This window comes from Theropithecus gelada, chromosome 9, assembly GCF_003255815.1.
Source record: "Theropithecus gelada isolate Dixy chromosome 9, Tgel_1.0, whole genome shotgun sequence".
Classification (NCBI taxonomy): Eukaryota; Metazoa; Chordata; class Mammalia; order Primates; family Cercopithecidae; genus Theropithecus; species Theropithecus gelada.
The window spans coordinates 120314775-120332564 of NC_037677.1; the positions used below are offsets into that span (position 1 = coordinate 120314775).

At 42.2% G+C, this 17790-nt stretch overlaps 1 protein-coding gene across 1 annotated transcript in view; it reads right to left on the reverse strand.

The window, feature by feature from the left end:
* CPXM2 (carboxypeptidase X, M14 family member 2) overlaps positions 1-17790 on the reverse strand; it is a 145291-nt gene that overhangs the window by 44675 nt on the left and 82826 nt on the right. Inside the window, exons 5-6 of the mRNA XM_025397641.1 lie at positions 8144-8228; positions 7021-7171 (exon numbers count right to left, since the gene is read on the reverse strand). Of these exons, the coding sequence (XP_025253426.1) occupies positions 7021-7171; positions 8144-8228 (236 nt within the window). The remainder of the gene's footprint in view (positions 1-7020; positions 7172-8143; positions 8229-17790) is intronic.

A 17790-nucleotide genomic window follows, 5' to 3' on the forward strand; every position in this document is an offset into this window, starting at 1 on the left:
AGTTTACTATATTTAACAGTAAGGGGAAGCTGCCTTCTGCTGCTGGGAGGACAGGCTGCAGCCAGCAAGGGCCGATCCCACTTCCCTTCCTGGGAAGGATTCACCAGGAATAAAGGCGTCTCACAGGTACAGGCAGGTCTCCCACATCGTGCCAGGAGAGACGGGGGAAGCAAGTGTATCTATCTTATCTCAGATTCCCAAGCATCTGCCTCAGCAGGCACCCCATACATATTTAATATATGAATGAGTGAGTGAGTAAATGAATAAATGGATGGGTGGACATTCTAGTCAAGTTATTTGGGAAAGGCCAGTTATGAAGAAGATGCACATTCTAGGGCACATGAGGTCTCTAACCGGGGCCCACCTGAAGCTGCGATGCTATCACCCTATTACCATGGCAGAATAGAGAATGGAAGGTCGGGGTGGGGGTTAAAATTAAAGCCACATCATCAGGGGTGAGGACAGTCACGAGAGTGTGCCATCTTTGAGTCTCAGTATTGGTTTCCTGGGGCTGCCATAACAAAGCACACCACATTCCAGGTGGCTTAAAACAGCAGAAATGGGGACTGGGCATGGTGGCTCATGCCTGTAATCCCAGCACTTTGGGAGGCAGAGGCGGTAAATCATCTGAGGTTGGGAGTTCGAGACCAGCCTGACCAACATGGAGAAACCCCGTCTCTACTACAAAAACTACAAAATTAGCCAGGTGTGGTGGTGCATGCCTGTAATCCCAGCTACTCAGAAAGGTTGAGGCAGAAGAATCGCTTGAACCTAGGAGGCAGGGGCTGCAATGAGCCAAGATCGTGCCCCTGCACTCCAGCCTGGGAACAGCAGAAATGGACTCTCTCACGGTTCTGAAGGATACAGCTTCAAGGCATCAGCAGGGCCGTGGTCTCTCTAAAAGCTCTAGGGGAGGATCCTTCCCTGCGTCTTCCAATGTCCGTTGGCTGTCTGCAACCCTTGGCTTATAGCCACATCACTCCGATCTCCACCTCTGATGTCACGTGGCATTCTCCCTGTGTGCCTCTGTATGTCTGTTTTCTCTTCTTAAGGACACCAGTCATTGGATTAAGGGCCTACCCTCATCCAGTATGATCTCTTGATTGATAACATTTGTAAAGACCCTGTTTCTAAATAAGATCACATACAAGGTTCTAGGGGGACCTCCTCTTGACTGATTATATCTGCAAGGACCCTGTTGCTAAATAAGATCACATTGGAGGTTCTGAGGGGGACATGAATTCTGGGGACACTATTCAGCCTGGTGCAGTAAGTCATGGCGAGCCCTGAACAAATGCCCACTGCGAGAGGCCATCCTTCCGAACTGAGCTGCTTCTGTACAGTGAGCAGTGGGCTTCTTGCTGCACAGCTGAACCCAGGCCCAGAGTTTGAGACAGGCCAGGAGAGAAATCTGTGGCTCCCCATGTGACCTGTTATTTCAAACTCAAATCCCAGAGTACTTTGCACAGGGAGAGGCCTTGGCATTCTTGTTGTTGGGAAAGTAACGATTTAGCACCATTAGCGAGTCACAGAGAGCACAGAAAACAAAACCAGGACAGGGTTAATGGGGAGGAAGTATCTTCTCACATCCACTCACCACCTATGGAATCTGGTGACCTCAGAAATGAGGCAGCCACAGAACAAAATAGCCAAATCTCGGGCAGGGCAAGGAGGAAGAAGGGGAAATTGGGAAAAATAAAGCATGTTGAGCACTAACCATGCACTGGTACTCTACAGACACAGTCATTTAGTCTTCACAGAGTCCCGGATCAGGAATGGAGGGGCTGCTGGAAACTCACAGTCAAAACAAGAGCAGCCTCTTCTGCTTCCTAGGGGAGTAGCAGAGTTCTTCTCACGGAACTCATGGTTTTGAAAGGCAAGGTGCCAGCTAGCCAGGATGGAAGAAGGTCTCTATCAAAAAAAAACCCCAGACATTCCGCCCACCACCCCAGCCCAGAAGCCCCAGGGAAGGAAGCCAGGGGACAGCAGAGACAGAGATGGGAAATGAGAAGCAGAGACAGATAAGAAAGATCTCCCCAGGGAGAGCACAGTTCTGACGCCAGTGCGGCAGGGCAGCGGGCTAGACCGGGGAGGAAGGCAGTGAGCAACAGATTGGTTCCCCTTGCTGGGATGACAAGAAAACTCAGGAAGGGAAATGCTGATTGCCTGGGCTGCCCTTTTGTTATCCCCAGACCTTCTGCAATACTCATGCATGCAAACTGGCATCAGTGGAGACTACTGTTCTAGAACCCAGAGCCACTGGCAGGAAAGACCCAAGGGAACCCAGAGCAGAGCTGGGACCCGCAAGCAGTAGAAGACAGGTGGGTAGCCAACCCGGAGTCCCCAGAATCCCTAGGGAAGGAGGAGATTTGGGATTTCCCATAGGACTATGAGGAATATTTGTGTTATTTTATTTGAATGTTTTATGAAAGCATGACCAGAGAAGTTGAAGGACTCAGCCACACCCCTACAGTGAAGGTATTCCCTCCACTCCATAGGAAAGTAAACCATAGAACATTTGCACAGGCTACCTGAGACCACAGTTGCAGAGGAATAAAAGTGGAATTTGCACCCAGGTCCGAGCTGAGCCAAAGCTCATGACCCTTCTGTCCACCAGGCTTCCCTTGAAAGCAGTGTGAACTCATTTCCTTTTTAAGGCCCCAGCAACCAGAAGGGCTCATCTGGTACTCAGCAACTCCAAGAAGCTCGTCAATGCCCATCAAAAAGACGCTGATGACATCACCCTCAGCAAAAGGAGGCCTAGAATGAGGAAGCCAATGGCTGCTTCATGCCCTCTAATTCCTATCTTTTCAAGAGCCCAGGCCTGGGGCCCAAATGAATGATCAACTCCTTGGCACAAGAGGGTATTCAGACTTAGCAAGCAAAAATGGAAGGGAGCAAAGCAAATCAATTTATGTACAAAGTCTTGCACCCATAGTGACCCAACAGAGCAACAGCCCATCCTTTCTCCAATTTGTTCATCTTGATGGTGGGTGGGGTGACTGGCTGAAACATCATAGCTCAGCAAGACAGGTGGTGGCCTTACAATTAAAATAGCTTTTCAATAATTATGAACTAGTGAACATGGGCTGGGAAGATGTACATATTAGGAGGAAGAATGCAGCGTGTCACCTGCTCCTGGCCAACTTGGAGGACTGACTTCAAGGCACTGCCTTTCGGCAGCTCCTCTGTGCTTGAGGGAATGGCTCCTGTCCACAGATCTCTGTGCCTGTCACTAGGTTCTCTGAGTTATACCCAAGAACCCTGGACACCTCAGTGCTGTGCAGAGGGAGGACAGTTGCTCAGACCTGGTGGCCAGGAAGACGAGGTAGAATGAGTGACAACTTCCCCCAAAGACACCAAAGCCTCACACATTCATAATAGAAGCTATTGGGCATTTCCAGGGGCTCAAGCACAGCCACCTCCCTATCTTGAAGGTCATTTCCTACAATGCTGGGTACTAACTCTGTAGCCTAGTGGGGTAATCATTTGCAAAGCTCACCTGGTCCTTTCAAGAGCCAGGCAGTGTGTAATGCAGTGTTGTTTGCAATAGCAAAAGCTCTGAAAACCATCAAGGCCGTGACCATCTGGCCAGTCAGCTGGCACAGTTCTTAACTCGCATTTTTTTATTGTTAAAACTTTATCTTCAGAATTCTCCCCAGGTTCTGATAAGCATAGATATTCAGTGCAAAATGGACTAGTCCATTCAACCTTAGAAAAGAGGACTTTCTTTTACTGTTTTTTATTAATAGCAATCAAATTATTTTTATTTATTTATTTAAGACTCTGTGTGTGTGTGTGTGTATGTGTGTGTATTTGAGATAGGGTCTCACTCTGTCACCCAGGCTGGAGTGCAGTGGTGTGATCTAGGCTCACTGTGACCTTGCCTCCCGGGCTCAGGTGATTCTTGTGCCTCAGCCTCCCAAGTAGCTGGGATTACAGGCGCCCACCACCACGCTGGGATAATTTTTGTATTTTTAGTAGAGATGAGGTTTCATCATGTTGGTCAGGCTGGTTTTGAATTGCTGACCTCAAATGATCCACCTGCCTCAGCCTTGCAAAGTGCTGGGATTACAGTCGTGAGCCACCGTGCCCTGCCAAATTATTTTTAATTGTGGAAAACTACACATAACATAAATGTTACCATCTTGACCATTTTTCCAGTGTATAGTGCAGTAGTGATGAGTACATACACCTTGCTGTGAAACCACCAGCCATCTCCAGAATGTTTTCATCTTGCAAAACTGACAGTCTTTACCCATTCAACAACAACTCTCCATTTTCTTTTACTTTTGAGCTTTAAAAATTCTATTAATAGACCATGGTATATGGTAATTCACTTTTCAGCTCAAAAATTTCTGGAAACATTATGCATAGAGTCTTAAAAAGCACCAGCACCCTCATCCGCCCCCACCGGAGAGTTCACAGGAAGACGGTGAGGGAAGAAAGGGACAGAACAAAGAGACACAGAAGCAAAGGTAAATGAATGTTTCATGAGAAAGAGGCCTGGGAAGTGCCGACTTGGAGAGGCTGCATTTCAACCACGAGGTCACCTTGGGTAATCCCTGGCCCTGGCCTCAATAACTTTTACAAAGGAATCTCCCTAGCACCAGGGTGATGAGCAAGACTCGTTTTGCGCCCCTGAGCAGCCCCATCCTTGGACATGACCCCATCAGGCAGCACGCATGAACAGCCGCTCCCTTCTAAGCAAACTGCTAAATAACTTCTAGAAAAAAAATGGTCCTTAATATTTGGGGGATGGAAAACAGAACCATTCTGAGTCCATACATGAATTCAGATTTCACAGTGTAACCCTGACTTTGTGAGGGTTTAAAGGACCTCCAGGGCCCATCTTCAAACACACACACACCAAGAATAACTTCACAGGGAAATATTTATTTAATGAGACTCTTACAGGCTGCCCTTTGCCCTTTGCCAACAACAGATGAATTTCTACCCGCAGAGAAAAGCCGCAGGTTACTTTTTCCAGCAAGCAGGCCAAGGCTGTGCTGAGCAGAACAGGAGAGCAAGACTCCTGGGCTGGCATCAAGAGGGCCAGAGCCCATAAATGCCTCCCTGAAGATACCTGTGCCCACAGTCGCCCTGTGCTGGAGAACCTGGCAGGTCCAGGATGCCAGGACCGGTCCTGAGGCAATTCCTGCACCAGCCCACCACAGAAGGAGGCCCACATCCACGATCAGGCAGGCCTTCCACATTCTCTCTGCATCTGCCTTGAAACTGGGCACATTCTTCACACCAGCAATCCTACTCATCATAATCTAATTTCAGGAAATAATTGTGGACACACACAAAAGAAGGACAGAGAATTAAGAATGTTCTCTGTGGGGTTGTTTACAGAATCCAGTGATTAGAAACAACTGAACTTCCGACCGTCTGAGGCAGACTGAAAACATGGCATTTTGTCCGTGGGCTAAAGGAGAAGCATCCCAAAGACAACGGTCTCTAATGGTTTTGATGACATAAAAAAAAAGTTGCACAATTGAATAAGTACACATAAATATAAAACAAAAAATATATATATATGACCAGTGTGAGGGTAAGCAGTTAGGTAGAAAGATCTGTCTTTCTCACCAATATGAGGTTTGGATTGTAAAAATCTGAGGTTGGCTAGCAAGATCATGAATACTATGGGATTGAGAGAAAAACAATTAAATGACCTTCAGTATGCTTCGAAAATACAGGAAATGTAAGTTCATGGAGAGGGGGTTACTACAGAAATAGCCTGAGAGCTGGTACCCTGCCCCAGGCAGTGCTGGGAGGGTCTAGGAGTCCCACAGGTAGCCAGCCCCACACCTCACACTGGGCAGGGGTGGGAAGGCCCCACTGGAGAGTTTGGGGGTTGAGCGACGACTGTGCCCCATGTCCCCACGGCCTGCCTGTGTGGATGGACTATAGGTGAATAGGAATGTGAAGGTTCCTATAGGCCCCATGAGGTGATGACGCCCTGTAGGGGGTGATCTCGGGCCAGCCACATTCCCTGGAGATGTGTGTTCAGGATGAAGAGGCTGCGGCCTGCAGGCTTCATCCAGGCACGAGCTTAGAATGCCTGAAAGGCCAGGACAGAGCAGCCTGTCCAGAAAAGACATTACCAAAGATGCAGGTGGCACATGTGAATTAAAACCCCCTTTCTTCAAGCCACCCTGAGGTTACCCCCAAATATCATCATGTGAAAATAAGGCAAGTGGAATACTACCTGAGTAAGCATTTACTCAAAGACACAGGCTTCCAAGAGCAGTTACTCCATCAGAAAAAGACTATGTCAATGGTTTAGAATGAACTTCTACCACCTCCGTACGTCACCGCCACTACCCAGTGTCATGGGATCTGCCAATGACAAATAAATGTGTTCTCCCAAATTTCTACATAATTTTTTTTCTCACTTCTTAGTGGTATGTATCGTCTTAAAATCACAGTAGGCAAAACTGCACTTGGCAAGGGACTTCAGTAGCCCCATTGTTCACTGTGCTTCCCAGTGGGCTTATGGGAAATTTTTATTTATTTTCTTTTTGGTTCACCTATGTTTTCTAAATATTCTACAACAGACATGTATTTTTTTCTACACAAGAAAACAATTGCTTGGTGTATTATTACTTTTTATCTTTTTATTTTTTTGAGACAGGGTCTCACTCCATCACCCAGGCTGGAGTGCAGTGGTGCGATTTCAGCTTACTGCAGCCTCAACCTCCTAGGCTCAAGCAATCCTCCTGCCTCAGCCTCCCAAGTAGTAGGGAATATAGGCTTACTCCACCATACCTGGGTAATTCTTAAATTTTTATTTTTATTTTTGTGGAGACAGGGTCTCCCTTTGTGGCCCAGGCTGGTCTTGAACTTCCAGCCTCAAGTGATCCTTCCTCCTTAGCCTCCCCAAATGCTGGGATTACAGGCGTGAGCTACTGTGCTTGGACTGCTTAGTTCATTTTTATTTGCCTTGGCTGGGCATCTGTTTTCCATCAGTACTCCCACCCTTCAGGAAGCACGGGATGGGGAGGTTGAACTCACCTGGCAGAGGGCAGCCCAGGATCTCCATTCTCATGCAGATGCTCCCATTATCAAACCAGGACCTTGGGTTTATGCGGATGTAGCGGGCCACCATGGGGACGGGCAGCTCGTTGAGAACAGGGATCTCCTTCTCACTGTTTCCTTCAAATATCTATTTATGCTCAAGGAAGAAAAGGAAAATCTTTTAGTGCTTAATTACCAAGAGATAAAGAGTCAGAATTCACTCATTCAACAAGACCTTATTGAGGAAAACCTAATGCGTGCTAGGCATTGAAGAGAAAAGAAGAAATGAATCAGGCCTGGCCCCTGCCCGCAGGAAGCCTCCATCTAGTTGGTATGCGGGGAGGGGGTAATTATATATTGTAGGAAAAATCTATCGGTGTCATGGCAAAGGGACAGCTAGAGAGCTTTGGGATTTCAGAAGATGGAGAGGACCAGGCAAAGTTTTGGGGAAAAGGGGCTGTTTGAATTGGCATTGAAGGAAAGCTATTTGGATCTGTAGGGATGAGAGGGTATCCAGAGAAAATGAACAATGAGTGCAGAAGTCTAAATATTGGATTCCTCGGCAGAAGGGCAGCTGGTTCACTTGTACAAGGACACAGGACTGTGTGTAGGGGGTAAGAATGAGAAAGAAGATTGAAAAAGGAGGCCACAGTCAGACTAGTCAGACTGTGTAAGATATTGGATACCATGCTAGGAATACACACTTGAGAATCTGAGGAAGAGAGTGACAGGATCAGGACTAAGCTGAAGCTAATCATGGAACTGAAAGGCCAAGGTCACGAAATGAAGTTAGGAAACTATTAAGAAGAGCTGCAGGAGGCCCCAGCATGCATGCAACTTCCAGGGCTACCTTGCAAATTAAATAAGAGGCTGTATCCCTGCAGTTCCCTGATGGGAGTAAATAAAGGCTGAATTTTACATTAGCTCTAAATAAATGTGTGTCACTTGCTGCTGGGCTTCAGGGCATGGGAAGGGGTCTCTGTCCATCAGACCCTCATGGTAGGTTTGAGTTGACACAGAATCCACAAATCTCCAAAGAATTGATCATACATTGCCTCTCTTTGCAAAACTCCACCCAGCCAGGCACCAAAGGCATGGTTAGATGGAGGATGAGACTCACCATGTCTCCAGATCCATTCTTAACAGTGACCCACGTGTGGCTGTCATTGCTCACCATGACCCTATACGATGTCACCCAGTCACTCCTACGAGAAAATAAAACATCATCAGGACTATACACTTTAAAATGTTTATTTTTCCATGAAGAGGTTTAGAGGTGAGGAGAGCAGGTGCCAGAGGCAGACAGCATTGGGTCAAACCCTGGTTCCAGGACATTTACAGCTCTGTGACCTCAGCCAGGTAACTAACTGACCAATCTATGCTGCTATTTATTCATCCATAATATGGGAATCATAAAAGCATCAACCTTAAAGAATTAACGTAAGCCTTAGTTTCATGCCCTTTAATCACTTAGAACACGGCCTAGCCCCTAGTCATCACTGTTGATCACACACATAAAGATATACAAATGGGCATCTATCTTTTTGCATTGAACACCTACATCACACCCAAGAAACTTAACAGAAAAATAATCTCAGTAAAGATTGCAAACTGGTCTAAAAATTTTGGTTGGGAAGCTGATTTGGGAATGTAACAAATGAGATTTTACTCATCACAAAAATAAAATCTTGAGTGTCTAAGAGATACTGGGTTTCTCCTTGGCTGTCACAGCCACACAGAAAATCCCCACCCCAGGAAGAATCCAGTGATGGCTGGACCTAAAGCCGTACCCCCATCATCACACCCCACTGCACAGAAATTTCTGGGGGTAAAATCGACATAATTTGACTTTCCAGTGTGGAGGTCAACCTGATAGCCTTGGCAAGAAAAGTGACCTATACCTTTTTTTCTCACTGCCTCAGTTTTTTATAATGTTAGTTGTTGAACAATATAGGAAAGTCTTCCTGAGTACTCACCCCCCTGTAATTTTGTAAATACTGGAACTAAGCAGCAATTTACCAGATTTTTTTGTTTTTTGTTTTGAAAATTCTGCCCATTAAAGTATTTGGAATCTTTTTCCTACTTGCCTGCTTGCCCTCAGGATTGAGATCTATCCAAATAAGGTTTTGAGTTTCCTATCTGAATTTATACTGCCCAGTAGAGTTTATTTCAAAAGAACAGCTGGTTCTATGCAATCTGGTTCATCCGACTGACTTGTCATGAAAATGATTCTTAGGTGCTTTTATACATGCTTGGAAACAAACCCTCACCTCACACCTTCTCTTCTTCTCCTCTCTCCTCCCCACCAGCTCTGTCTGAATACCTATTAGAAGCCAGAATAGATCACACATCACATTCCTCCTCTGATAGCCACCACTGTGAGCCCAGAGCTGTGGAGGGAGATACACTGGCATTGCCTTAACAAGAAAAGCACCTCAGTAACAGCTCCTTCCTTTTCCCTGGAAAATTATCCACCCAAAATAGCAACCTGTTTCCCACATATAAATAATTTCCAAATGACTTGTAGCTGCCATTCCCTTTGCTGTCTGTTTTTCAGCTGATAAGGCCCGAGGGTGATACAGCAAGACAGACAACAGAGGCGGGAGCTGTATCCTGCCAAGACAGAGGTGATGAATGTAGGAAACCCCTCGGTCAAGAGAAGCACAAGACAATAAGAGGGGAGTAGAGAGAAAAAGAAAAAGAAGTTCTCCAACGAAAATGAGAGGGCGGGGAAAAAAAGGAAATGAAAGCCAAGTCATAATTTCTCAAACTCAAACTAAAACAATTTAAAAAAAAAGAATACTAATCCCCTACTTATGTTTGAATTATAATTGTTTCTGTGGCTCAGAACTATCTTCTGAACTGCAAAGCTACATCATATCTTCTTGCCTAGTTGACCCCTCCACTTAACGTCCCTGCGACATCTCAAATTCAACTTGCTTTAAACAAACTGATTCACACCTTCTGCTCTACACCATGACCGTAGCAGTCCACCAGAGGCCCTGCCCCAGGAAAGCTACTGCCATCCACCCAGGGAGGCCAAAATCCCAGTGTTAGCCTGGGTGTCCCACCTTCCCTTCCTCCCTGATATGGTTTGCCTGTGTCCTCACCCAAGTTTCATATTGAATTGTAGCTCCCATAATCCCCAAGTGTTGTGGGAGGGACCCGGTGGGAGGTAATTAAATCATGGGGACAGGTTCTTCCCATCTCATTCTCATGAGAGTGAATAAGTCTCACAAGATCTGATGGTTTTGTAAAGGGCAGTTTCCCTGCACATGCTCTCTTGCCTGCAGCCATGTAAGACATGACTGCTTCTCTTTTGCTTTCCACCATGATTGTGAGGCCTCCCCAGCCATGTGGAACTGTGAGTCCATTAAGTCTCTTTTTCTTCATAAGTTACCTAGTCTTGGATATTTCTCCATAGCAGTATGAAAACAGACTGATATATTCCCCTATATTGAATCCATCACCAACTTCTGTCAATTTTAACTCCCACATTTTTAAGAATGTATCCAACTCTCTCCACCTCCCCTGCCACCACCCCAGTTCACTCTCTCAGGCCCCCTGGCATCTAAATTGCTCCCCCACCTACGTTGCAGGCAAGAGCTTACTTTTCTAATGAAATATTATCATGTCATCCCTGCTTAAAATAGCTTTTATTTTAAGTATTCTCATATTAAGCATTGTGCTATCTTAGTATTAACAAAATCCTCATCACACTCTACTGGACCCTTGCTTGCCCTGTGTTCTCTGTGTTCTTTCTTTCAATTCCTGATACTGTTTATACTCTCTCTTGCCCCAGGGCCTTTGCACATACTGCTGCATCTGTCTGAACCCCTCCTCTTCTCTCCTCCTCTGTCTGCCTTTAAATTATTCAGACCCCAAACCAAATAAAAAAGCTAGTCCTAACCCTTCGATCTAGCCAATTTCTTTTCTTGTATGCTTTCTTTCATAGTTTAATTCAATTTGTAATTTCATACTCCTTTCTGGAATTACCTGATACTGTCATTCTCTCCCACTGAGGTATAAGCATCTCACAGATGGAGAAAGGAGGGCCCATGGCACTTGGAAACAGAAAGGATGCTGGTGCCCCAGGAGAGCAGAGGAAGGGTCAGGGGCGCAGAGGCCAGGGCATGGTGGGCTTTTAGGCCATTTGATAGGAGTGGAACTTCCTCTGCCAGGCAGTAAGGAGCTACCCCTCTTGAAGTTCACCAAGGGTGGTCAAAGTACCTGAAGACCAGTTAGAAAGTCTCTGCTTCCAAAAATTCCACCGTAATAGAATGCGTGCCAATCAGAGGCTGTCCTTGTTTTTTCCCTGTTTAGAAAACTAACTCCTCTTTCTACCACCTTTGAATCACTGCTGAAATAAGCGTGATCACAGATGGGTCCTCTTGTCACAGGTTTATGAAGACTTTGTTCATTTTGTTTCAGGCCTAGTTTCATCTTTGACAATTCTTATCATTGCTTATAATTATGCTTTATTCATTCTCACTGCTTTCTACTACTCTACTCTGAGAACAGTCACCATAATTTTTTTTATCCATTTTATTGCTAATGGGGATTTGAGTAGTTTCCAGTTTAGATTATTAGGAAGAGTGCTTCTGTGAACATTCTTGCATGTATCTTTCAGTGAATTTATATAAAAATTCTGTTTGGTGTATAATTAGGAGTGGAATTGCTAGGTCATAGGGTCAGAGGGTAGATGTATGTTCATATACCTATGTTCAGCTGCAGTATTTTCCAAATTAATTATACCTATTTGTACTCAGACCAGCAATAAACAAGAGTCTGGTTGTTCCACGCTCTTATTGACACTCGATAGTATCTTCCTTTTTTATTTTAGCCATTCTTGATGGATGTACCCTTTTATCTCATTGTTGATTTATTTTAATTTGCTTGGTGACTAATGAAGTTCAATATTTTGTATGTTCATTGGGTATCTGAATACCATCTTTTCAGAAGTGCCTACTCAAGTTTTCCCCCTGTTTCAATTAGGTTGTCTGTCTTTCTCACATTGATTTATAGAGCTCTTTATACATTCTAGATATAAGTTGAATAATATATACATATATTGCAAATATCTCCCCCAATCTGTCTTCCTTTTAATTCTCTTTGTAGTATCTTTCTTTCTTTCTTTCTTTCTTTTTTTGAGACAGGGTATTGCTCTGTCATCCAGACTGGAGCCTCCCAGGCTCAAGCAATCCACCCACTTCAGAGTCTCTCAAGTAGCTGGGACTACAGACGTGCACCACCACACGCAGCTAATCTTTGTAATTTTCTTTCTTTTTTTTTTTTTTTTTGGAGAGATGGGGTTTTGCCATGTTGCCCAGGCTTGTCTCAAACTCCTGGGCTCAAGTGATCTACCCACCTTGGCCTCCCAAAATGCTGGGATTACAGGTGTGTGCCAACACGCCCAGCCTATGGTGTCTTTTGATGAAAAAAAAATTCTTAATATAATCCAATCTTAGCCATTTTTTTCTTTATGGCTTTCAGTATTTTTGTTCTTTTCAATAAATTTTTGCCTACTCCAAGATGATAAAGATATTAACTGATGTTTTCTTCTAAAAATTTTATTGTTTTACCTTTCACATTTAAGATCTGCAATCCATTTGGAGTCGATTATCGTATAGTGTGAGGGGTCAAGATACATGGTTTTCTTTTGTTTTTGTTTGTTTTTTTGAGACAGAGTCTCCCTCTGTCACTCAGGCTGGAGTGCAGTGGTGCGATCTTGGCTCACTGCAGCCTCTGCCTCCTGGGTTCAAGCGATTCTCCTGCCTCAGCCTCCTGAATAGTTGGGACTACAGGCGAGTGCCACCATGCCCAGCTAAATTTTTGTATTTTTAGTAGAGAGTGGGTTTCACCATGTTTGCCAGGATGGTCTTGATGTCCTGACCTCATGATCTGCCTGCCTCAGTCTCCCAAAGTGTTGGGATTTACAGGCATGAACCACCACACCCGGCCCAAGATACATGGTTTTCTATATGGGCTTCCAGCTGACCTAGAACCATTTATATGGTTATTTTCCTATTGCACCAAAGTGGCAATTTGCTATAAATCATGTGACTGTATATGTCTAGATATATTTCTGGATGCTCTATTCTGTTCTGTTGGTCTATTTCTTATCCTATCCTAAATCTGTCTTATCTAATGTTAATTAATATTAGCATATTAATAACATTAATACATTTTCTCACTTTGTTTTTGCTTTTCAAAGTTGCCTTCACTATTCTTAGATCTTTGCAGTCCTATATGCATTTTAAATTCAGCTTGTCAATTTCTAAAACAAAGCCTCTGGATTTTAATTGGGTTAATGTTGAATATATACACCAATTTTGGGGGAATTGACCTCTTTACAATATTAAATCTTCCAATCTATAAACATGGTATATGATCCTCTTTATTTAGGTCTTCTCTAATTTATCTTTTGCTAGCTTTATTCCTGGGAAGCTGATTTTTTAAATGATTTTATGTGATATCACTTTAAATTTTACTTCCTCATTTATTGCTGATATGTAGACACATAGATGCTTTTTGTATGTTGACTTTGTACCCAGCTACCTTGCTAATTTATTCATTAGGTCTAATAGTTTGTGGGCTCCTTTGGATGATTTTATGAATATGATGATATTACAATGACAGTTCTGATTCTTTATTTCCAGTCATTAGGTCCTCTATTTCTTCTTCTTGCCTTATTATACTGGCTAAGATGTTCAGTCCAATGCTGAAAGAAGTGAATAACAGACATCCCAATCTCATTCGTGACATCCAAGGGAAGATTTCTATATGTCACCACTGAGTAAGATGCTTCCTGTAGGACTTTTTCTACTTTTTTTCTTTTTTTGTTTGTTTTTATTTTAATCAAGTATGAGTTCATTCTTTTTCACATAACAACAGAGTCTGGATGTTTGATGCTGCTGGCATTTATTCAGCTAGTCGACTGTGTAAGAATTCGTTTTTCATACTCATTATCTCCAAGTTCTACGTGGATGTTGCAAGAGGACTTATGACACATTCATTTTACATACTTGTCATCTCAGATTTCTAAGAGGACATCCATATGCTTTCATTTTTCATATTGTCTCAGAGTTCTAAAAAACATCAAGATGTTTTCATTTTCATATGTATTGTCTTTAGGTTGTAACAGTGATTTCAGCTCTGTATCATGTCCACATTCAAAAATATTAAATCAGTTACAAATATTACAAATTATAAATTTTTAAAATGACTTATTTCCTTTCTTGTGCATTCTTTCAGTTTGATTTACAATTCTTTTTATTTAGCTTCTTGAGGTCACTCCTCAGGTTTTCTTCTTTTCTAATATAGCATTTCAGGTTATGATGTTCCCTCTGAGCACTCTTTAGTTTCATGTCATTAATTTCGATAGGTCATATATTCTTTGTCATTTAGTTCAAAATATTAATTCTTATTGTGATTTATTCTTTGATTACGAACTATTTAGAAGTGTATTGTTTAATGTCTAGGTACTAGATATTTTCCAGTTACTTTTTTATTATTGATTTCTAGTTTAATTCCATTGTGGACAGAGAACATACTTTAAATTATGTCAGCCCTTTGGTTTCTCTTGAGGTTTCATTTATGGCTCAGTATATGGTCAATTTTGGCAAATGTTCTATGTGGACTTCAAAAGAATATTGGCTCTGTAATTGTTGGATGCAATGTTCCATACAAATAATTTTGATCATTCGAAATTGATCACTGCCAATATTAAGATTGAAAAAAAATCACAAAATAATCAGATTTTGATTATTCTAGTTTCTCTCTATTAACTTATTAGTTATATACTCACAATATTCTTTTCATAATTCTCTTAAGATTATAATATGCATCCTTGATTACTACAATCTTATTCAAATGATAATTTCTACTACATCCATGGTAATGCTAGAACTCCACAACACTTCAAGTCCATTTACCCCTCCAGCTTTTGCATTATTTTGGAATTCATTTTCAATTCCATATGTATTTTAAATTTTATAAAATATTCCTACTATTGTTTTGTGTAGTTAACGTTTATAAACCTACTCATTTACGCTTTCTGGTACTCTTTATTAATTTTGCATTTCCACGTTTCTACCTGAGATCATTTTGTTTCTGCTTGAAGAGTGCCTTTGCTATTTCTTTTAAACCAAGTATACTGATAGTATAATTTTTCAGTTTTTGTTGTCTGAATATGGCTTCTTCATTTCATCATTTTTGAATGATATTTTTGCTGGGAATTCTAGATTGATGTTTATTTTCTTTCAGCATTTTAAAATTTTGATGTTATTAGCTTGTGAGGCATTGTTTTTCTATATAAACACACACATGTTGAAACTACTGTTGTGCAATAAGAGTAAACATGCAATAAGAGTATGAGTAGAAAAATGAGTGTCAGTCATTTTAGCTTGAATCCAGCTTTGTTGTTTACTAACTACATAAGCTTGGCAAGCTACCTAGCCTTTTGAAAATAATAAAGCTATCTACAAGGACAGTATATATTAATGCATGAATTGAGAGATGTTATAGTATACTGGTTAATACCCCAGGCTTTGACATTAAGAAGGCTGTATTAGTCCATTCTCACATTGCTATAAAGATCCTACCCAAGACTAGGTAATTTTTAAAGGAAAGATATTTAATTGACTGACAGTTCTGCATGGCTGGTGAGGCCCCAAGAAACTTACAATCATGGTGGAAGGCAAAGAGGAACAAAGCCGTCTTACATGGCGGCAGGAGAGAGAGAGAGAGCGCAGGAGAAACTGTCATTTATAAAACCATCATATTTCATGACAACTCACTATCATGAGAACAGCATGGGGGAAACTGCCCCCCGATCCAGTCACCTCCCACCACATCCCTCCCCTACATGTAGGGATTACAATTCAAGATGAGATTTGGGTGGGGACACAGAACCAAACCATATCAAAGACCAAACTGAAATTCTAGTTCTTCCACTTACTAGCTGCAACCCATGTGACAGCAGTGTGTCTACTGAGCCCCAGCTGTAAGATAAGGTAACAACTCTGCCTCCTTGTATAGTGAGCAGGGATTGAATGGGGTAATGCAAGTAGTCTGAGCACAGTACCTGGCACATAGTGACTGTTCCATAAATATGAGCTATTAATAAGAACAAAGAAATTGTACACTGCCAGATGCCATACCAACGTATAGGATTACTATTAACGTTGAACTGGGACATAATTCAGCTGCTCCCTCCAAACGCTTCCAGGGAGTGGATCTTCACACTGACCCCTTTGTGCCCTTGTAATGGAAATGTTCCGTCACTGCCATAAAGAAATTAATAATTAATTAAATCTTCATTAAAATAATGAAGGTTGGTAATCCAGGCTGATAGAAGAGATACTTGCCAATCATTATGATGTTGTGGCAGGACTGAATTGTGTCTTAAAGCTCTACCTACATGAAAAAGTTAAAGCATTATGGGATGTGTGGTAAATCCTGCTCCTCTCCCTGCAGCTACTAGCTTCTGGGAATACAAAGTTAAATTATACAACATCCCTTTACTCAAGCTTTTTACAGGTTGATGATGAAGACAAGGAATTAATCTGGAAATTTCAAGAGAGCGTGATCAAGTGCTGTGATGAGACAAGTACAGCAAGTTGTGGGAGGGCAGAGGAAGTCTGCATCGCTTAGAAGGAAAAGGAGGCAGAGAAGGTTCGTGATAAAGATAGTCCTGATCTAACATAAAAGCTGATTATGTTATTCTTTTGTGACAGGCAAATCCATTGTCATTAAAGAGCCTCAGAAGACTGAAGCTATAATGTCACTGCTTCCTGGTCTTCTAATCTTCAGGGAAAGTTTAAAAACCATGGCACTGTTGTGGCTTTTTTCCATTTCCCTCAAATAGACTATTCCACATCACAAAACCACCTTGACATTTAATTCTCTCCAACTGGAGGTTACGAACTCCAAGCAATGTAGTCCAAATAAAGAAATGTTTGTGTCAAAGATTTCTTGACTGTGGAATGAGGAGAGGCTTCTATGAGTTGCAGCCAGCTCCCTCACTTAAAAAATTTAAAAACAAAATACCTTTGTATGATATTACCACATTGCCCTCCAATCCAGCTTTCCTTCAAATCAGAAAAACAGAGGAGGTAGACCATAATAGAAAAAGCTGGAATATATTTAGACACTTTACTACATGATGCTAATATGGTTTAATTTAAAAAACAAAGAATATCTATCATCAACAAAAAGACAGATTCTACTAGTGTACAACTAGTTTCTGGTGACATCAAAACAAATGCTTAAAACCATCAGTGGGCTTGTGAGCAAGTAAAGAAACTCTCCAATGGGGCAAACAACAACAACCACAAAAACCAGTTGTTAGCTGAAAAAAAGGATAGTGAGTAATGCACAAACACAAAGCCAGGGTAGCCCCAGGGAAAATGCATCTAACAGTGCTAGGATCAGAGTACTAAGCCTGAGAATCATCAAAAGCTAGGGAAGTTGAACTTGAGACTGTTCCAGGACTCTGAAAAGGGGTTAAAAGATCTCAGCACAGTGGTATCCACTGGTTCCCAATAGAAGCACACACAAATCCCCTCAAAAGAAAAGAATCTTCAACCTAGGCTCTTGGAGGTTTCAGCAGGTACAATTAAGTAGTCACTGAATTAAGAACGACTATTTATACAATTTTTAAAAAATCATTAAACACACAAGAAAACATTCTCCATGAGGAAAAGGCAGCATAAACAAAAAGCAACAAACCTACAAAAGAACTTCTGATTTTGTAATTATCACATT